Here is a 23950-nt window from a genome sequence, read left to right on the forward strand (position 1 = left end):
TGCTTTGTATATCCTTTTTACTGGGTCATTTTCCTTTTGATAATCCACATAAGTTAGGTTTCGTAACAGTTTTGGCATTTCGTCGACAGTTTTCAACATAACAGGAATAATGCAATGTCTCTTGTCCCGGACGCATTTTCGGAACGCTTCTTGTTGTTCGTACCAACACCAACCACTTTTAATGAAGTCGGGACTGATCAACAATAACACTTTGTCTGATTTCTCAATCGCAGAAGAAATATTGACTGCGATACCAATTCCTGGAAGAAAGTCCCTATCAGCAAAGCAGCATTTGATCTTAAAACTTTTTTCCAGGTCTTCCATTATCGTTTTGGCCTTATCGGTGTTTGCTGAACTGTATGCAATAAACAGATCGAATTCTTGGGTAGCCATTACTGTTAGAAAAAAAATTTAAATGTGTGTAAACAGAGAAAATAGTTTCGTATTTATAAAAAGCATTCATGTATAACATATATTTAATTAACGTCCCATACAATATGATATCAATTAACAATTATATAGTCAGCCTCAGCCGGCTGATTCTCCGAACGCCTACTGCCTAATTATCATTATTCAATTATACTGGGCAATTATGGGGCCTTCTAAAGGGGCACAGGTAGACTTTACCTGTGTTTTAAATGAAAAATAATATAAAAAAAAGTTTGTCATTTTTGTTAAATTTTGAATGTCTTTATAATTAAAATTGTTGCATAAATAAAAAGAAAACAATTAATTAATTTTAATATATTTGTTTAATATAGTAGCACTACATATAATTTAAAACAATAAAATAATGTTTTAAAATTGCATTACATTTTATATAATTTTTTTTATTTTGACACATAGCACTGTTTTATAACGAACTCATAAATACATGATTGTCTAAAACATAAATAACAATTCAAAATGACATAATGTCTTCCAAAATATAATTCATACCAGTATATATACAATATTTACACAGATACTAATATTGGCACGGAGTCTGTCTTAATGTCCTTTCACTTTCACTGTCACTATGTCAATGTCCTAAATGAAGAAGTTCAGATGCTGAATCTGCGTAGGTCATAAGGTCGATGATCGCTCCTTCAGGGTCTGCAGCATTGGCGGATCCAGGGGGGGGGGGGGGGGTTCCGGGGGTCGGAACCCCCCCTTTCTCTGGGACATATGAATTTTTTTGAAAATGTTTAGTGCCTATTTAAAGACAAATTTCCCATTTATAATAGAAATACTGTAATTATCTCAAATAAATGTTTTTAAAATTGCTTATTTAAAGAATTTCGAACTGCGTCCCATAATTTTGTTCTTATGTGAAAAAACCCTATCGTTTTTTATCGAAATAAAGTACATTGTACTTCTCTTCAGCATCCGGTGTTTACTACACTGAGTAAACATGTGAAAAATTAAAGAAAAAATACATAATATTAAGCAGTGTCGCTAAAAACACAAATTTATAATAGCATCTACACTGTATTTTCTACTCTATTTCTTTAAAAAAAAAAATATTATAGTTCATACAGTTTTGAACTGACAAGCCATCGAGTAAAACGACGTTCAAGTATGAGTACACGCATTCGTTTTACTTTAAAAAGCCGCTTTCAAATTTATTGTTTAGTAAATTAACTTAAGTATTTATAATAGATGAGTTTTAATTCGTTTCAAAGGAAAAATACAAAGAAAATTACATGACCCGCTTACGCGGGTTATGCTACTGGTTTCATACAGGGTAGATACATTGGTGAAAATACACGATTTATTTATGATCTTATGTCTTATACAGAAGTCAAGAATATCCCTGGATTACTCATGCTTATTGACTTTGAAAAAGCTTTCGATTCAATTTCATGGTCATTTATTTATAAGGTGTTACTTTTTTTTGGATTCGGAAATCATATCATCAAATGGGTAAAAATTCTCAATACAAATTTTAAAGCGGCTATTCTCCAAAGCGGCTTTCTGTCGCAACAGTTTGAAATACAGCGAGGATGTCGTCAGGGTGACCCTGTAGCCCCATATCTTTTCATTCTTTGTGCTGAAATATTGGCTATACTAATTAAACAAAATAAAGATATTAGAGGCATTTTTGTGTATGATAGAGAACATAAAATATCCCAGTATGCAGATGATACATCCCTTATTCTTGACGGTTCTGCTTCATCTTTATTTAATGCTCTCGAAACTTTAGAATTATTTTCAAAAATATCGGGGTTGAAAGTTAATAGCTCAAAAACAAAAATTATATGGTTTGGCTCAAAAAAAATTTCATCCGAAGTCTTTCATCACTCTAGATGGAAATTAGATTGGGGAGCCACTGAATTTGTATTATTAGGTATTCATTTTTCTGTTGACTTGGAACAAATTCCAGAATTAAATTATAATATTCAAATTCCAAAAATCTCTGCACTCATCCAACAATGGGAAAGGCGAATTCTTACTCCCATAGGAAGACTTACTGTACTTAAGAGTCTTATTATTCCAAAAATAAACCATTTACTTATTTCATTACCAAATCCAAGAATAGAAACTATTAATTTTTTGAACAATGATTTTTTTAGATTTATTTGGAAATCCAAGTGTGATAAAATTAAACGCTCAGTCGTGACACAAAACCTCTTTGCAGGAGGCTTGAATATGGTGAACTTGAATAATTTTATAATTTCTTTAAAGTGTTCCTGGATACAAAGACTAGTGCAGGGGGGGGGGGACAATCTTGGTTGAGTATTTTTAAAGCAGTGTTTGGAGATATTGTGTCTGGATTTTTGGATTTTGGTGATGCTTTTATTGAAAATCTTTTGAACAACTGTACCAACACTTTTTGGAGAGATGTTCTGAAGTCATGGCTTATTGTATTGAATACACATTTTAACCAAAGTCGAATTTTAAATGATAACATAACATATGCTCCAGTTTGGTTTAATTCTAAAATTAAGGTGGATAAAAAGCCTGTGTTTTATAAAGAATGGTACAGAAGAGGTGTTAAAATTGTGAAAGACTTTTTATATGAAAATGGATCATTTCTATCAAAATCTGATTTTGAAAAGAAATTCAATTTTGAAATATGTTTTATGCAATACAACAGTATGATTAGTGCTGTAGCAAAGTTTGTAAAAGGTTCAAAGTTCTGTAAGGAAACCTTCAGCCATAGCATTGGTCCTTTTGTTCCTTATCATTGTGTTGAAATTCTTTTATACAAGAAATGTACCAAGCATATTTACAAATTAATTAATACTTTTTCGTTCCTTATCATTGTGTTGAAATTCTTTTATACAAGAAATGTACCAAGCATATTTACAAATTAATTAATACTAATACAGTAGGTATTTTACCAACATCAATTAGAAGATGGAATTCCACTATTGTACAAAGAGGATATCCTGAATTAATTTTACAGGATGTGTTTAAAATATGTTTCAAGGTCACTAAAGACTCTTCTATACAATGGTTACAATATAGAACATTACATAGACTTCTCCCAGTTAAAGCTTACTTGAAAAAGTTAAAATTAGTTGATAATGACACTTGTACTTTCTGCAAGAGTGAAGTTGAAACCATTGAACATATTTTCACATCTTGTCCTACTGTACTTGCTATCTGGAATAGTTTGAGTATGCATATTTACAATACTGTCTCAAAGAGAGTTGGTTTTAATGTAATCAATGTATTATTCGGAGAGGCTCCTCTCTCAAAGTCAAATTTAGTCATTAATTTTCTAATTTTATTTACCAAACAGTATATTTTTCAATGTCTTTGTAATAAAAAAACCCCAAACATTGCTGGACTAATGTGTCATTTACTTTATAGATATGAAATTGAAAGTTGTCTAGCAATTAGAAATTCTTCTTTTTACAAACATAATACAATATGGTCTGAATGGAAAAATCTTTTCTGTGATGTTTAATATATACAAGATCTAGAGCAGAAGTCATATAGTTTTTTTTTCCTGATTGTATCAACTTTATAGTATAATTACTTATAATCTATGGTATGTATGTTTGTGTATGTATGAATGTGAAAAATGTAATTACAAAAAATTGCAAATAAAAAAAAAAAAAAAAATGCTATTTTTCTGGAATGCTAGCTACCTTCATACCCACATGAAACACAAAAGAAAGCCTTTTTTGTTTTGTTTCCAAAAGTCGGAAATTCTATTACAAAAATACCGGGTTTATATATAAACCATTATGAAAATGTCCAACTTTTCAAAACTTTTCTAAATATGATCGCATCTGTACTAGTGTCGAATGATGTAGCGCACCCGGCCATTACAGAGGTCACATCAAGTTCCCTGGGACGACAATTGCTTTTACCATTGTATTACACACGTACCATCTATTCAGCACATAATTTTTTTTGTCATATCCCATCTATTAGACCTTTATTTCAGAAGGCAATCGATAGAACTCAAAATCGATAAATAGTTCAGAATTTAAAAACATCAAAGACATAAAAAATTACCAAAATATCTATTTTTATAATAGTTTGTCGTAATTAGTCTGAGTTATTTTTTGCTTCTTAGTGTTTCTTTTCAGTCGAGCATAGACACACTTTCTCATTGCTGGAGACTTGGGTTTCTTGTGGCTAATTAGTATGCAAATCTTCCTTACCTAAACCAAAACAGCAAAACGCTCAACAATGCAGTGTACTCTGCTGTTGGAATAGATGTGAAATAGATAGTGATGAGATAAATGTTTATTAAATACAGTTGCATACGCACGGAAAACGTTCAAAAAGTCCTTGTTTATTGACAAATGATGAATTTTGCTCATTTTGGTTTTCATCAAATGGAACCCCCCCCCTTTTCCAAATTGCTGGATCCGCCTCTGTGCAGTCTCCTCTTGATGTTCGCGTACTTCTTTGTCGGTTGACGAATGGTTCCTCCTGCTTGTTTCTGGACCTGTTAAATTTCTTTGCTGTTCTGGATGTCCTAAGGCTTGAAGATCTTGATGACAGTGCAGATGTTTGGGTGCGCGTGTAGGGCCATCCTCTTCAGCTTCCCGCGCCATGCTTCTAAGTTGTTATTGGTCCGTGGTCCATTGGTTCCGAAGTGATTCCAAATAAGTCTGTCACCATGCACCCACTGTTCTGTCACATAGTCTGTAAAGGTCTCTGTCACTTCCGTCAGGTCGGCTTCATCACGGTCTTCCAGGGCTTGGAACCACACGTCTTCGATGCGAATTTTTTTTACCATGTAATGATGTTCAATTACTTGGTTTTATGACTTTATAATTAAAAAATATTTAAGCTTATGTCGTTCATTTATTCTCAGCTTGGACAAATTTGTTGAAGAAAGTGATTTTTTATCATAATTTTATCTCAGTCATAATTTAGATAATCATCATTTAAAATCTCTGATTTTAATTTATACCTTAAGATATAATGTTTTATTTTTATTTTGTTAAGATGTAAATTTAAAAATGAAGAAAGATATTTAATTTTTATTTTTTTTTAATAAAATCTAATGATTATTCTATTTCACTGAAACATTAAGGTTATTAAAAAAATATGATATTTTTAATTGCCAGGTACATGCAGCCATTAGCACTATTTATTGCATCTTTTTTATTTTTTGTTAATTAAAGATAAGACAATGTCGTCTACCTGTGCCCATCTTCCTGTAATTATATATTTAGACACTTTTTTAACTTGAGTGGGCACTTGTCCCCAGGCAAAATCCACAGGCACTTGTTTCTGATGAAAAAATTTACCCTATAGTATAATAATAACACTATAGGGTAAAAATTTTTCTCAGAAACAAGTGCCTGTGGCAAAATCCATGAGAAGGTTATGTTAGTACACTTCTCTAAAACGGGTTGAGTAGGTATACGTGTGACATCACTACAACTATTTTTATTCCATAGTAACATCATTTGATGTTTATATCATACTTAAGTGCACAATATGTTTGTTCTAATAGCACATTTTTGAGTTGTTGCCGGAACGCGGTTTAAGTTTTGGTTAGCCCTCCTCAGAGTCTTGGTAAAATGGGTAGGCAAACCCGGGCCGGGGCAAAATAAAAGCCGGGGCAGATCGATATTTTTCAATTTTCATTGTTAATAATCAACCAATCTACTTGAAATTTTCAAATGTATACAACATTTACTTATTCAAAGAAAATACACATTTTATAATTCATACCTACTTTAAAAAAAAAAACTACAGAACAGACATCAGATTGATGTCCATGTGCTGAATGAGAAAAGTAAGTTTTGTGGAAGCTTTATAAAGGTTTTTTGAAAAGCACTCAACTCATTATAGAATAATATTAAAGCTAGGCAGAGTATCAGTGATCTTTATTCTCAAATTATGTGAATTATTGTAATGAAAAGTAACGTTAATAAAACATAGATAATATCCATGTGGGATAACATAGACACGCAACTATTACGGAATTATCAAGTTTGTCCCGGGAGATCGGATCCGGTTTTAGTGACCCGGTTTTTCCTTAAAACTGTTATTAATCGAAGAATAATTATTTTCCGTTCAATAAATGACTACTTCTTATAAGTATTTCATATGTTTTACCGGAATTAAACGTGAAATGTTCAGTTTTGTCTTAAATAAGTCCACAAAACCGTAAAATGTCGACCCGGGTTTGCCTACCCATTTTACCAACTTGGAAATCAACAATCGTCGATAAATTACTTAATATACATTGTTGTGCAGAAATATTTACAGCGAATACAATTATATCGATTGGTAACATATCCTGAAAATTTCAAGTAGATTGGTTGATTATTAACAAAGAAAATAGAAAAATATCGATCTACCCATTTTACCAAGACTCCCCTCCTCACTTCCGGTGTCTCTAGTTACAGCAGCGAAATCATCGGAAATGGAGACAAAAACACGATATTATTGTGCGGCGGGGGGGGGGGGGGGTGAAGTGCCGATACAAAGAAGATAGGGAGATACGGGTATATGGAAAACATCACCTTTCATCCATTTCCAACTCAGAAAAAGACCCTAAGGGACGCAAGATTTGGTTAAAATTAATCAAAAGAAAAGATTACGACCCACCAAAACACCACAGAATATGTTCAAAACACTTTGTTGATGGGAAGCCAACTCATGAAAACCCCTACCCCACATTGTTTTCCTACAACAATTTCAAAGAACCCATCAAATCTAGAAGCACGGGTTCGATCGACAAACGAAACAGTGGGAATTCAAAACCATCTAACGTTACATATATGCCTTCACATAGCAGTCGGATAGTTATGAACTTCATGTAAGCAAACTTTGTAAATATCACCATACATACATGCATTATGTGGTGCATTTGAAAGAATTAAATAACTTCTATATCAAATGTGATATAATGATATTAATTAAATCAAAATTGTATAATCTTCATTGAACTGTTACATGTCATGTATTTTCTTTTGAGGTAGTGTTAAGACCTTTGCACTACACAAAATTATTGACAAATTTTCACTATATGTTTCATTCCTTTTTTAGGCAAGTTCAAGTGAAACATATACAGTGTACATCATTCAACAGAATGGATATTGACTTCCAGATTCCACCTGTAGATAATGAAGAAGTAGTTATAGCTGCCTCCGACTCTGTGTCAGAAAGTGCTGGTGATTACACACGAGTTCTTGAACTTCTCTTCTGCTAACTATTTTAATGTAGAGTTTTCTGTAATATTATGAGTTTTTAAACAAAATATTACTTAAAAAATAAGCATGCATGTTTATTCTAATAGATTGTTTGACCAATCGAGCAAGTGTTAATTGTTTATACATGGCACAGTTTATATAAAGGCAAGTCTTAACTGTGACTCAAACCCAGGGCCTTTGGCTTACCATGCCAGTGCTCTAACCACTTAGCTATGTATAGAGACCAAATATATTGTTGACTGACAATAACACACCTGTTAAATATAACTCGTTGACATAGAGCAAATAGTTTTCTAATGTTTCTATATAATTTCTTTTTAGGAATGCAACATTTTGGTATGCCTGATCATGATTATTTAGCAACTTCTGCACAAATTACAAGGGAAACAGCTGACATTGGAGTTCAGACAGATCTTGGCATGGAGGAAATGACAGAGCTCCTAGGACTGAAAACCAAGTCCCAGAACCCTGATGCTGTTATGAGGGAGTTATTTGTCCAGAAAGTGACTTCCAGTGACAGGAATGTCAAAGAATATACTGGTGTGCCATTAAAATCAATTCTAGATGGATTGTTTTGTAAGTATTTAATACCACTTTACTCTGTCAGTAGATAGTCATTTTATTTTTAAATCATTTAAGGTGTTGAATTCAACTCAAAAGTGCAATAACAATGAATTAATACTTTGAAGGGCAATTTGATGATATTCAAAATACATCTTTTCTGATCTGTATGTTATTGAGAGCATTGCATGCTCACACTGATGTAGGATATTAATAAAGCTCATTCCACAGAGACTGCCCTTCTAAGAGTCCATCACGACATTGCGGTTTCCCTTGACAAAGGATGTTGTGCTGTGCTACTGATGCTTGATTTATCTGCGGCATTCGATGTCATAGACCACGATATACTTTTTCGTCGACTCGAGTACTCTTACGGAATAGTTGGCTCGGCCCTCCAGTGGCTACAGTCGTATCTGGGTGATAGGTCACAGCGCGTCTCGATTGGTTCAACTTTATCGGAACCAAAGTTTCTCAGGATTGGTGTACCCCAGGGTTCGGTACTCGGCCCCAAGATCTACTGTATGTATGTGAAACCAATCGGTGAAATTTGTCACAGAAACAACATGAACTATCATTGCTATGCAGACGACACACAGATCTACATCATGGTTGAACCCCGTGATAATTGGAACGACATCTTCAATCGTCTAACTACATGCCTCAACGATATTCAAAACTGGATGAACGCAAACTTGCTGAAATTGAACCAGGAAAAAACGGAACTAATGGTATTCACACCTAAGAACAGATTAGCTGATATTAAAGGACTCAGTCTTTCATTTGGAAACAAGACCATCCATAATACCCCCTTTGTTAGGAATCTTGGAACATACTTTGATGCGTCATTAACAATGGAAAAACATTGCAATGAACTATCTAAGTCATGTTACTTCCATCTAAGAAACATCGGGCGCATTAGAAATTACATAACCGAAGAAGCATGCAAAACGCTTGTAAATGCGCTTGTGACATCTCGCTTGGATTATGGAAACGCCTTGCTTGTCGGGACCAACAAACAACTCACGAACAAGCTTCAACGCGTGCACAACACCACAGCAAGGCTCTTAACATTATCAAATTCAAAATTTGACCATATAAGTCCCGTTTTAATCCAACTGCATTGGCTGCCTGTTGAATTCCGGTGTGAATTTAAGACATTTGTTTATACAAGGCGCTCCACGGTGAATCACCAACTTACATGAGAGATCTAGTTTGGCCGTACGTACCACCGCGCAGCCTACGTTCAGAATCGTCTAATCTTTTAGCTGTACCATCAACAAGAACAGTTTTCTATGGTAATAGAGGATTTGACAAAGCAGCTTCTACCCTTTGGAATCCCCTTCCTCCGTTTTTAAGAAAATGTGATTCGTTAGGAATTTTTAAGAAAAAACTGAAAACCTTTCTTTTTAAAAAAGCTTATGACCTTTAAATAGACTGTGATCTATATTGTTTTACTTTTTTATGTTGTACAGCACCTTAGAGTTTTATATATAGGGCGCTCTATAAGTGTTTTTAAAATGATAATAATAATAACTAGACACGATCTCGTTGCGAGCAACGAGGAGGTCTTCCGTCTGATTTTAGAATTTGAGATATTTGTTCGATCTTGATTTTGCTATTTAACAGCTAAACATGATTTAGAATAGAAAAACGGGGTCTACATTCTAAAGGCCAGATACTATTTTGTTTCAGGGATAAGAGCTTTGTTCAACACGTGTTTAGAAATTCGTCACCGTTCTTGAGATATCTGAGGAAAAAAAAGTTTTAGGGGCCAGTCCCTTACCTCCTTATTGGAGCCGCTAAACCAAATTTTGAAGGTTGCATTTTGTAAAGTACATCATTTTGAGCATCTTTTCTTCTACACTGCATTTCAAAATATTTTCCTTTTTGAGATATAGGTGGTCATAGTTTATGGACTCTTGACCCCTAAAAATTCCTTATTCCATAACACATGAATAAATCATTACATTACTTGGATACAGAACTGTAAGATAAACATATTTGCTTCTATAGCCTTTAATTAAATTTCCCTCAGTAAAGAGCTACAGATGAAAAATTTTAGAGCCCTTTAGTTCCCTAATTTTAGGGGCCAGCCGCTTTTTTGATATCAAATAAAAGGTCATTTAAATCTCAACACATTTTGTTCAACAACTGTTTAGAAATTCGTAACCGTTCTTGAGATATATGGAAAAGAACGCTTAAGGGGCTGATCCCTTAAATCCTTATAGGGGCCGTTTAACGAAATTTTGAAAATTACATATTATTTAGTACATCATTCTGAGTATCTTTTCTTCTTTTCTGCATTTCAAAATATTTTTCCTTTCTGAGATATTGGTGATCAAAATTCTAAAATGTTGGCCCCTAAAACCCCTTATTATGTAACACATGATAAAATCATTAGATGGCTTGGATACATAACTGTAAGATAAACATATTTGCTTCTATAACCGTTCACAAAATATCCCTCAGTAAAGGGCTACAGATAAAAGACTCTAGATCCCTTTGGTCCCCTAATTTGAGGGGTCAGCCCCTTTTTCTTGATATCAAATTAAAAATCATTTAAATCCCAACCCATTTTGTTCAACAACTGTTTAGAAATTCGTTACCGTTCTTGAGATATATGGGAAAGAACATTTTAGGGGCCGATCCCTTAACTCCTTATAGGGGCCGTTTAACGAAATTTTGAAAATTGCATATAATTTAATACATCATTCTGAGCATCTTTTCTTCTATACTGCATTTCATAATATTTTTCCTCTCTGAGATATATGTGATCAAAATTCTGGACTTTTGGCCCCTAAAAACCCCTAATTACGTAACACATGATAAAATCATTACATTGTTTGGATATATAACTGTAAAATAAACATATTTGCTTCTATAGCTGTTCACAAAATATCCCTCAGTAACGGGCTACAGATGAAAGACTTTATGGCCCTTTGGTCCTCTAATTTTTAGGACCAGCCCCTTTTTCTTGATATCAAATGAAAGGTCTTGTAAATATAAACTTTTTTTGCATTACATGTGTTAACAAAATATTTTTCAGAAAAGAGATAAACTAAGAAAACCATGAAAAATTAATTTTTTTATTCTCAATTTTCGGGACCAGGCGAGCTTTAACGCCGTTTGAGCATGACAAATATGAATGCCAAATAGCACATCTACAATCTCTTGTCTACAATCTCTGAAAGTTTGAACTTAATATCTTTTACCGTTTAGGAAGAGATCCCTGGACAAGCCGACCCTCTGAAAATCGCTAAAACGTCATTATCTCAAGAACGGAAAAATATGTATTTAGTTCAAATAAATATCTATCGGAACTGAAAGTTTCATGAAAATCGATTGAGCCATCTCCGAGAAATCGCCTGCACAAAAATGCGTAAGAAAAAAACCCAAGAATAATAATAGGGAAAAAGAAACAAAGCAATAACAATAAGGTCTTCCGTTGGAAACGGAAGACCTTAATAAAGCTAATATCCATATTGAATTTATGAGTAAAGAGATAAACATATATATATATTAGCTAGGGGTCATGTTGTTAACTTGGAATTACTTTTAAATTGTATTGATTTGAACAAGTCAATATAACTATATACATTGTATAAGCGTGTTTCATTCTTTACACCATGCTTATTTAACTTAGGTGTCTTGGATGAAGCCTCACCTAACCTGAAGTACTGGAGGAGCCAGGGTAGTGCTGAGAAGCCTAATTATCAGCAAAATACTCAACTGAAGAAGAGCGGACCTGCAAGAAAGCTTTCCAAGTTTGAAGAGTTTATCGTAACGTTGGTTCGTCTCCGTCTAGCCATTTTTACTTTCACTTTAGCTGATATTTTTGGAGTATCCAATGCAGGGTATCCCAGATATTTACAACTTGGATAAATCTGATGTACCATGTTTTTACACCATTGTTGATCTGGCCTTCTACACCAGTTATTAATTTTTTTTTACCAAAGTCATTTAAGTGCACATATCCTAACACTGTTTGCATCATTGACTGTACTGATCGAGTTTTTATACAGAAACCCAGATCCCCAACTGCACAGTCCAGAACTTTTAGTAGTTATATAAGCATTACAATACATACAAAGCTCTTATTGGAATAATGCCATTACTAAGGTGCCATTATTTTTCTGTCAAATTTATTGGGAGGAAATACTTCTGATAGATATATTACTAAGTTCAGTGGGTTTCTTGACTTTGTTAAACCAGGTCATGAAATTATGGCTGATCGGGGTTTTTTGATACGAGATTTATTACTAGAGAAGAGAGCTAAACTCATCATACCTCCATTTAATAAAAAATGTAACTGAGGAAAGGGTAGGAGATTATATCGGAGTGATATAATCAAGACCAGAAGCATAGCAGGCTTAAGAATTCATGTTGAGCGTGCCATTGAAAGGTTGAAAAATTTTCACATTTTAAGCAATACTATGCCATTGACCTTGAAATCATTGTCTTACCAAATGTTGAAAGTGTGTGCTTTTCTGTGCAATTTACAAATGCCACTAGTTAAGAAATGAATAATGAATAGAAGTCATTGTAGAATTTTTTCAATTTGTGTTTATTACAGCATTTACAATGTACTTCTCATAAAACTTCTTTGAGGCATTAACTATTTTTTCATACAGTTGGTTATCAAAATATATTCTGTCAACAGCAATGCCCTTTTTTGTATACAAAATAAAATTGCACCATGGTTTTTTACAAACCCCCATTTGACCCTGTATCTGAGTGTACCAGGAAGAACTCTCCTTTAATCTAACTGAATTGTTTTGATCTAAGTATACATGATAGTGATGGTCAGTGCATGCCTCTTGTGGAGTTTTATTTTGAAACATGTAAGAACATTTTATTTCAAGTAAACCCTCCCCACAACATTTGCAACTTATAAGACCATCTGGAGAAGCCCCCAAGAATGGGTGCACCTCGTCAACATGTAAACTGCTAAGGTTCATTTTAGGTTTTTGATGATTTTTTTTATAATCAACAAAATACAGTTGACGTGCAACATTTTCTATTGACTATTGGCTCAAGGCATTACAATCACACCAGACTGTGGTGATAATAATAAGATCTCAACAAAATCTAAAGAAGTTTTCATTTCAGTCTTCTCTGGAAGCATGTGTATTTGACATAATGGCCAGAATTAAATGCTCAACTCTCATTTACCATGGACAAAACTGTGTACATACACTGTAGTTATTTATTACTGAGACATTATGATTCTAAATGGTGAATAACACCAAAAGTCCATGTGGACTCTTACCTCTGCAATTCAATAACAATACAATATTTCTTCTGTTGCATAAGAGCTAGTGTGCCACTTGAATTTAGAACATATATGTTGTAGAATATACCGTATTTTGCTTGAAATGTCTACTTCTTCTTATCACATACATTTTATTAGTGGAATTTTGGAGGAGGGAGTGTCTTTACATTTACAAAATTATGAAATTGATTAGGATTCTTAAAGGTTTATCTATTTTTAATCATATGCATTTTAATTTCTTCCTAATAAATGCAACTTGCAGTTTTTTAATTTTAAAAGTTATAGGGTTTCCAATGAACATTTTCTGTCAAAATATAAAATGTGCTTTAAGTAGATGTATTAATTAATCTGTTTTGAATTTATTGATAGCCCTTCAATTAGTTTTATTGTGCAATTTTAAGTCTGTTTTCTAAAACGGTTTAGAGTTTTATGAACATGCAAGTTAAATTGTGTTAATGATGTTTGAAACTGCCTCTTGGTTGATGGTGTTGTTATTATAGCAATACTGACTTTGCTCAGGCTTAAAATGTGTCCATCCATACAGTACATTGAACTGTATATTAATACATTCTTCTTTTATTCAAGAGGTGCTGTGTTTAAATGTTTTCAAATGCTAGCACTTAAACTACTAATTTTTTTAAAAAAAAATGGAATACATTTAATGCTGGTTCATGATGTCTCATATACCCGTTAATTATCTACATGACTATATATTTCACATTTACATTGACTATTCGATGTAAAAAAAAACATGTACATACACAATCTGCAATGGCGTTCACAATGAACAATGATGTTAACTGTTTATAAATTGTAATCATTAAATGCAAATTTATTTATTTAATTGGTCCATGGTGGTATATTTAGATAGATATTGGGGGTATACAAATATCCACTAGTAAATTAAATAAAATGTATGTACATGTACTATACTAGGATGAAATGCAGTATAATACTGTGTGCAGTTTTGTTTGTATGTGCTTTGCCATTGATAGATATAATCTAATTATCAGTCTTTCTCGAGTTCATATTTAGAGCTTTTGGGTGAGCTGCAGCCTGCTGAAATATAACTTTCAATGTTGTTTGAAATAACTACATGTATTAACAATTAAGTTATGATCACAAATTTATTATAAAGAAAAAGATGATATTGTAAAGAGCCATTGTGCATTCTCCTTTTCCAAGTTTTAGTATTGCAGTTTTACCCAAAATAATCATAAGACCTATCAAATGAGTAACTTTTGTTGTTATTGTGTTCAACGATAACTATAGAGCACTGCTTGCTTTTGATCTTGTTATGTTTTTATAGTACAAATATATGTCAGCTTGTCAAGTAAGCTGAAATACTTATATAAAAAAAAATCTGTTCTAAAAAAAAATAAAATAAAATACATTGTTACTGGATAATGGTTTAAAATTTATCTTTATATATTATATAAAATTATGTCATGTACATGTATCTTGTGTCAAAGACATAAAAGATACAATCAAAAACCTTTATTTCAGGAAGAGAATGTAGTGACCTTTATTACTTATCATTATTTATTACAAATATTAAAAAAGTTGGATTTTGGTCAGTATTTCTCAGAATACAAGACTTCATACCGACTTTTTTCGAAGTTTTTTTTTTTTTAATTTTTTTAACCTTAAATATCGTATTTTCAACGTTGGTATAGTAATGTTGTATTTCTGCTGGATAAAGTTTTCTTTTGAATTTCAGATTTGACCAATCTCTTGAACTGGGGTTTAGTTAATAAATTGTTAATTTCCATCAATTCTTCTAAACTCCATGGGTATTCTTCAATAAAAATTCCGACTTCTTCCACACTGAAATCCATTTTATTGAAAATATTTGGTTCTAAGATAATTCCTTGCTTTAATATTTCTCTTGTTAAGGCCGTCATCTTCATCATACAAGATCTCAATAAGGCAACTTGCAAATCTGCCTGGCCTCGATACTTTTCTCTGTGAAGAACCTCTATACAAGTCTGTTCATCTGAAACGAAAATCAACAGGGAAAATATTTGGAATGGAATCTTGGATATGAGATTGAGCAAATCTTTAATGATTGCTGGTTTTCTTGACTGAATTGCTGTTTGCAAGAAAGACAGCAAATCCTGGTCGCTCCAGCCTGTTTCATTAAGAATGCTGTCAATTACTTCATTTTTCTCAGTGGCACAGAAGGGACTTCCGGGGATCAAGCTTTCAACAAATGAGGCATCTATCAGGTTCTTGCACCCCAGCTCATCAAATTTAGAGACCAAATATGGAGGTCCTTTTAAGCAGGCAACAAGATATGCATTCTTAAAGTGTCTGTAAGAAAACCCCTTGTCTATGTTTTGAAATATTGTATCAATAAGCTCATGAGTTAATCTGTTCCCAGCAACATGCACACAAACTTTGAAAACATTATTGGGGTTCAGTTTCATGTGCTTGTTCTCCAATATGCTTTGAAATAGATCAAAATCACTTTTTTCAGCTGCGTCATCAAAGTATTTCTGTAATATCTTTAAATCAGTTTCTTCTTCCAAGAACTCTATGCGCTCCTTTGCCTCCACAAAATCATCATTGTAGTCGTAGAAATGACGAGAAACACCCCAGTGTGGAACGCATAAACCTGAATTTTCTTTGTTTTCATCTTGACACGCCTCTTCCTGAACGGTGTGGTGAATACATGCTTTGTATATCCTTTTTACTGGATCATCTTCCTTTTGAAAATCCACATAAGTTATGTTTCGTAACAGTTTTGGCATTTCGTCGACAGTTTCCAACATAACAGGAATAATGCAATGTCTCTTGTCAAGGGCGTATTTCCGGAACGCTTCTTGTTGTTCAAACCAACACCAACCACTTTCAACGAAGTCAGGACTGATCAACATTAACACTTTGTCTGATTTCTCAATCGCAAAAGAAATATTGACTGCGATTTCAGTTCCTGGAAGAAAGTCCCTATCGGCAAAGCAGCATTTGATCTTAAACCTTTCTTCCAGGTCTTCCATTATCTTTTTGGCTGGCTGTGTGTTTGCAGAACTGTATGCAATAAACAGATCGAATTCTTGGTTAGCCATTACTATTAGAAAAAAATTTAAATGTGTGTAAACAGAGAAAATAGTTTCGTATTTGTAAAAGCACTTATGTATATAACATATTTAATTAATGTCCAATACAATATGATATCAATTAACCATTCTATAATCAGCACATCTTCCTGTAATTATATATTTAGACATTTTATAGCCGTTTCACTTCCTCAATTTGCACTTTATTTTCGTTAAGCTTGAGTGGGCACTTGTCCCCTGGTAAAATCCATGAGAAGGTTATGTTAGTACACTTCTCTAAAACGGGTTGAGTAGGTATACGTGTGGTATCAGGAGAAATCGTACCTAAGAGAAAACTTACCCTGGAGAAAACGTACCCAATTCCTAGGGTACGTTTTCTCCAAGAGAGAACGTACGTTAGGGTACGTTTTCTCCAAGAGAGAACGTACCCTATAAAAATCATAAACATAATTTTAATTAGTTTTAAATACTATTTTACTGCATAAATAATAAAGGAATATATGTTTTTATGGAACGCCGGGACTGTCTTATATGAGGATTTAAAATTATACGCAGTGTTCTCCTCATTATATTTGGTAGTATATTCATTATATTTGTTATACTTTCATGTTAAATACTGAAATCTGAATGGTTAAGACGCAGTTCATAATCCGTTCTATTACCCTCAGCGTTAGCAACGCACTTAGCAACGGGTAACATTAAAAATTGTTACATGCGCGAAAATTATGCGCGTACGGTTCGCTGTAGAATTCACGTTATTCCTATATAAAAGCCTTAAATTTTCTTAAAAATTAAGACATTCAGTATAACAAAATAAATAGTGCCTGTTTGTGAGGATAACGGTTGAAATTGACACCCCTCGAAAACCATTGTCAACCTCCGCGTCGCGTCGGTTGACAATAGTATGGCACGCCAAATTTACAAAAATGTGCTAAACATAGTGTCACAGTCGATAAACTAGGTGTATCTGCTGTTAACAATAGTTTACGGATCCGAAACTATAGTTAACGATTCGTTAACTGTAGTTTACATCTGTGAAACTATATTTCACGAATGTAAACTATAGTTTACGATTGATAATCATAGTTTATCTATCTGTAAAAAACGTTTACAATAAATTTTGCTGATAAATATAGATTCACATCTGTAAACTATATATAATTTACATTCGTTAACTATTATATAATTTAGAGTTGTTAATCATAGTTTCACAATCGTGAAACTATATATATAAGATAAACTATGTTTTGCAATCGCAAATGGTTGTTTTCAGTGTTAATTATAGTTTTACACTTCTGAAACATAGATGATCGCGTTAACTATGGTTTACAGATATGAAATATAGATTAACGGCGTTAAATATAGTTTCACAGATGATAAACTATGTTTACCGACTGTTCACTGTAGTTTACGGACGTTAAACTACAGTTAACAATAGTTTATTGTTAACTATAGTTTACGAACCGTAAACTATAGTTAACGATTCTTTAACTATAATTAACGATCTGTTAACTATGGTTTTCATCTGCAAAAACATATTTAACGGTTGTAAACTATATAGTTTACGAATGATAATCTAAGTTTATCTGTCTGAAAATAACGTTAACGATAGATTTTGCTGATAGATATAGATTCACATCTGTAAACTATAATTTACATTCGTTAACTATAGTTTAGAGTTGTTAATCATAGTTTCACAATCGTGAAACTATATTTATCAGATAAACTATGTTTTGCAATCGAAAATGGTTGTTTTCAGTTTTAATTATAGTTTTTCACTTCTGAAACATAGTTTATCGCGTTAACTATGGTTTACCGATGTAAAATATAGATTATCGTCGTTAACTATAGTTTTCTGTCCGTAAAGTTTAAAACCGTTAAACATAGTTTATCGACTGTGAAACTATGATGAGCTCATTTTTGTGAATTTGGCGTGCCATATATATGAGGTCTTTTTTACATTATATCGTGTGCATTTTCCATTATATAGATTAACTTATCAGGTGAAACTTAAATAGACAATGTGCAGATCTTTTTTCATGCCTTATAATTTGGAAAGATATACTGTAATCCTCATCAAGTATTTAAGAATGTATAAGCAGGGCTAGACAAATCACACCTCACAGCCTACTCAATATTCAGGGTCATGAACCCTGGGAGCATTCATTATTGTCCCCAAGAGAGACAACTCTTGAAAACGTGCATTAACGTCCGTTTCTTAATCTTATTAAAATAAATAAATTGAGAAAAGTTTTCAAAGTATTTTAATTATAAACAATACATATAACACTGAGTAAAGGGCATGAAAAAGGCATGAAAGAAGTACATTTATTTATCAAATATAGTAGGCTGGTACATGTACCTGGTGAATATTAAATGTATAATGCTTGTAGGTACATGTATAAATCTACACAACTACATTCAATTAATACACTGTGTTATGTAAACTGAAAAAAAAATACACAGGTTGTAAGAGATCTTTTTAAAATGAATTTTCTTAAAATGAAAAATAAATTAATGAAATTGCATATATCATTCTAAAAAAAATCATAATACTAATAGACACGAAGTTCAACATAAATAAAGTGATACATTAGATGGATAGGATATGATGTACAGCAATTTAAGATTTAGATGTCATTTTTCATATGAAAGGTAATTAAAACTCCATACCATTTAAACAATGAAAAGGTTGCAGAAGGCCTATTTGTATCTAGTTGAATATAATGAAAATAAATTAATGACGTTGTATACATCATTTTAAAAAAAAAAAATTAAAAAACATGCTGTTCAAGAAACTAAAGTGATATATTATAGGAATCAATAGGATATACTGTACAGCAATTTTAATTATATATTGGATTTGTTTCCAAACATTGGAATAAAGGAAAAAAAACTTTTATAACTTATTTAGATTAAATAATATTCTTAAAAAATATTAATATTTGTATTTCATGGCTAAAACTGAATATTTTTCTGTCAATTTCTTCTGTTCATGAACAAGACCTATACTTTTATCAGACACTTTTATATATATTATGTCCATTTCCCATTGTAACTAAGTATTTTTGTTCTGTTTGTATACAAAAGAGTATATTAAAGGGACTTGGACACGATTTGAGCTTAAAATTCAAAATTTTATATTTCCATTTTCAATATTTAGAATGGTTGATATGGGTATTTTTAATGCTTTGTCAAAATTTGAAAGTCAAATACTGAGTTAAAAGAAAGATAAAGAATTAAATATTCTTTGTTTTATAAACAAAGCGTGAGTCTTTTTATTATTTACATATGTGTTTTATTGGTGTAAGTTTAATTCAAATGTTGCTTTTTTCTATTAATAATATCATTTATGATCACATCGAATCAGTTTACTTTCTTTTCTATGAATCATTTTCTCAAAGAAGTGGTAATTTCATACTTTATATTATTTGTAAACAAACATAAGACTCGAGCTTTGTTTACGGTACATAACAATAAATTCTTACCCCTGTATCTCTCTTATAACTTGACTTCTAACATTCAAATTATGGTCAATTATTCAAAATGTGCAAGTAAATCATTTTATGCATAAAGAAATTCAAAACAAAATTTTGATCTAAAATCGTGTCCAAGTCCCTTTTAAAAAAAAGTTGTATAAAATAGTAAGGCTAAATTCCAATTTAAAAAAAATAGCTGTTTCCAAAAATGTTACATGTATATGAATATGTTATATAAAAACATATGTTAGATGGATGGGTAGGAAAAATACAAATAAAGTGCACTCGATAAAAAGTTTGCTGGTATTCATTATGTGAACACAATTCATCCAGTAACATTTAAAGTTATGCAACATAAATATGAATGTTATGAATGATGTGTATAGAACAAATTCTTCTGTGGTTGGCTCCATAAATCTTGAAAAGATGGTGTGAGTTGGTAAAAAGGCAGAATAAGGTCCCATTCTAATCCTCATGCATTCCATTCAAGAAATATTCATTAATGTCATGGTCTGGAAGCTAAAATAGAAAAAAACATAAAGTGTTAAGAGAATTACATGTAATTTTTGCAAACATTGTGCACTTATCAAATAATTACATGTATATATTCAATGAAGTTATTTATGGAATGTGCAATTACTAACAATGTAATCTTTTCTTATATTGTACATACATGTATTATATCATTTTGCCACTAATTTTAAACCCAGCTGACAGTTTCTTTTTGTTATATACAGCGTCAAAAGATAGTTGCATCATGTGCATGTACTTTCAGTAATTTTAAAAGCCATAAAAACATTTCAGTACTACAAAACACTTTAAATTTGTCAAATGATTTTACAAATGAAATATGTACTAATATACCAGTAAGTCACAAGTGATATATACTTTTTAAAGCAGTACAATGTACATCGTCGGATACCCACGGGTGATCGCGTCTTTTACTTATAAGTAAAAGACGCGATCACCCGTGGGTATCCGACGATGTACAATGTATCACTTATATGACAACATCAGGAAACCTGGCTCAATCAATTCTGCACACACATGATAAATGTAATGAATGTGTATAACTTAAATGGTGTAACTTCAAAGATATTAGATATCCAGTGGACAGAAAGATATTAAATATATTGAACAAAGATCAAAGTCATAAACACTTATGTAACACTTATGTAACATATGATTGTCTGTATGAGTTTCAACTATCACAATCTATGTACACCAAAATATGATTGCGTCAATAACAAAAACTAATCTGAAAAACATATTTCCAGCATAAGAAATTCATGGGATTTCTGCAAATCCCATTTTCTCAGAGAGTGTAAAACACATCTCTTAAAGTTTATAATATTTTCAAACTCCTGGTATTCCTTTCAGAGGTTCCCACCCCTTAAAATACAGATAATCAAGCAGATTTGCAACAAGATGCCCATATAAACCTTTCCCTTTTACACAAGACATTGTACATTAAAACTTGTTTAGTACATTAAACACGGATATTGCGAATTCACGGATATAGCAAAGTTATCTTGGATTTGGGATTTCTTATACGGTTATACGAATTATGGATATAACGAAGTAATTTCTTAGGTCCCAGTGACTTTGTTATAACCGAGTTTTGCTGTAGCTATTTAGATGACCTTGCTTGGCTTTCAATCAGCTTAAACCAAGAATATCTACATATGGAAGACAAGTTGTAAGTTTATTACATGACAAAGAAGTACCTTCTGGGCTTCAGCAGACATGACTGGGTCATTAGCAATATCAAATTGACAATATTTTCTATATTCCCGATCTTCAGATCATCTGGAAGCCGCAGGTAAATCTGTAGATTAGAAGAAAAAAGATACACTAGCTATCATTACAGCTAAATGCTGTCACTATCAAAAAAGGGTGTGTCCTAGATTACACCTTTTTATGGGCACATGCAGTATCTGAGACATGGTCAAAACATTACCATGATAACAGCTATAACAACTCATTAAGTGGGTAATGACATATAAAGTTCTATAAAATTTGTTATGGCTTTTCATACTCTCTCTCTCTCTCTCTCAGTCTCTCTCTCTCCATGATCTCTCTCAACATCTTTGTCAGCAATATTTCTAGTGCAATGTGGCATTATTGAAATATATAAATGGTTCATGGAAGCAAGGCAATCAATAACAATTACATGTAACGTTACACTGTAATTACACACTCTCTCTCTCTCTCTCTGAGTCTATCTCTCTCTCATACTCTCAATCGTATAATGTTATATTTACATAACAAATGCAGACCCTTGAATCATAAACACCCTCATCGTTAATAGATAAATAAGACATAAAGTTAACAGATTGAATGAGATACAGATATCAAAACCACATGGGACGTACTAAAGACCTGAAATACTAATGACCTGAAAGACCTGAAATTTTATATAAATGATACTTTTCTAAGATTTTTATCAAATAAAATTACTTGTGGGGGTTTAAATCATATTTCCAGGTATAATTTTGTTTAAAAAATATCATAATGACCAGTTATTCACACAGAAATATGAAAGACCTGAAAATTTGAATTGACCTGAAAATTTCAAATGACCTGAAATTTTATATAATTGATACATTTCTATGTTCTGTGTCAATATTAATGTCTATTTGTAAGTTTTTATCATATTTCCAGGTATATAAGTGTTAAAATATATCATACTGATCAATTATTTATGCAGGAGTGCGAAAGACCTGAAAATTTGTGTCTACATCACAACGAAATGCATAAACTATACCGCACGGAATGCTAACAGGACCGGTGTTGTATAGCAGTTTTTCCCCCATAATAGCTTTTTCCCCCGGAAAACCTACTATATAGTAGTCTCCCCCCCCCCCCCGGGGGGGAAAAGCTACTATATAGTAGCTTTTCCCCCAGCGTAGGGTTTCTCCCTCACGTTTTTGGTTCATATTTTATAAAAGATAAATATGGAAACCCAGTGAAAATTAAAATCAATGTTCCTTCACTTCTAAGTTGCATATATCTGCATTCATCTGTACAGGTTAAGTTTTGTTTTGCCGTTTTATTATTTTTTATAGACAATGCTAAAAATTGAACATGTATTTAATGGAATTAATCATAGAACTTATAATTAAGGTAATTTAATTGATAAAAGTACTTGGTTTTACAAGATATACACTTATATGCATAATTCTGTGATGAGAATTTGTAAGTGAAAACTGTTGTGAGAATTTTTTAATTAAATTTATTAGTCCTTTTGTCTGTTTGTACAAATTTTATTCAGGCTAAACCTCTGTTTTAGAGAAATTTTGTTTCCAATGTTTCAGAGCTCGATGTTTAAAATCCAATTATAATGAATATAGTGCATATAACTAGAAATGACTACATCGCCATATTTTCACAGTGGCAGTAGTTTACCACTTGTAGATGACTGAAAATTTCAACCCTCTGGGTAGGAACCCTCGATGTTTCAGGGCCCGATGTTTAAATCCCCGGGGCCAATTACCGGTATATTGATTGAATAGTGTTCTATAAGTGTGGGCCCGAATCTCAAATTCTAGAGATGACCACTAAACCATATTTTCACAGTGGTAGTGGTATACCACTAGTTGATGACCTGAAAATTTAATCCCCCAGGGTAGGGGCCCTTAATGTTTCAGAGCCCGATGTTTGAAATCCAATTATAATGAATAGTGTGTTTTTGGGGTCCCATATCTCAAAAACTAGAGATCACATCATCATATTTTTCGGTCATTTAAAAGTAAAAACATATTTTAAGTATACACACTCACTCATATATTTCTTTATCAAATAAAAAATAAACAAAAGCGCACATGTTTGCAACTTTTTTTTGCCAATTGATTAGAAGAACAAGCTTTTATCTAAAACAAAATAAGTCAGCTCTTAAAAAAAATTTGTGAGTTTTTTTTTCTAATTACCCTTGTTTCATTGTTCGAGGAAACAATA

General features: G+C 32.4%; 1 protein-coding gene across 1 annotated transcript; it reads right to left on the reverse strand.

Annotated features, from left to right (window-relative positions):
- Nucleotides 1-14098: 14098 nt before the first annotated feature.
- Nucleotides 14099-16707, reverse strand: LOC136272767 (uncharacterized). The gene is made up of 2 exons (XM_066075311.1): nt 15615-16707; nt 14099-15451 (listed from the first exon to the last, which is right to left on the reverse strand). The coding sequence occupies exons 1-2, from the start codon at nt 16521-16523 to the stop codon at nt 15434-15436; spliced, it is 927 nt and encodes a 308-aa protein (XP_065931383.1). The 5' UTR covers nt 16524-16707; the 3' UTR covers nt 14099-15433.
- Between the last annotated feature and the right edge of the window lie 7243 nt (nt 16708-23950).

The sequence above is a fragment of the Magallana gigas genome, chromosome 2, assembly GCF_963853765.1.
Source record: "Magallana gigas chromosome 2, xbMagGiga1.1, whole genome shotgun sequence".
Classification (NCBI taxonomy): domain Eukaryota; kingdom Metazoa; phylum Mollusca; class Bivalvia; order Ostreida; family Ostreidae; genus Magallana; species Magallana gigas.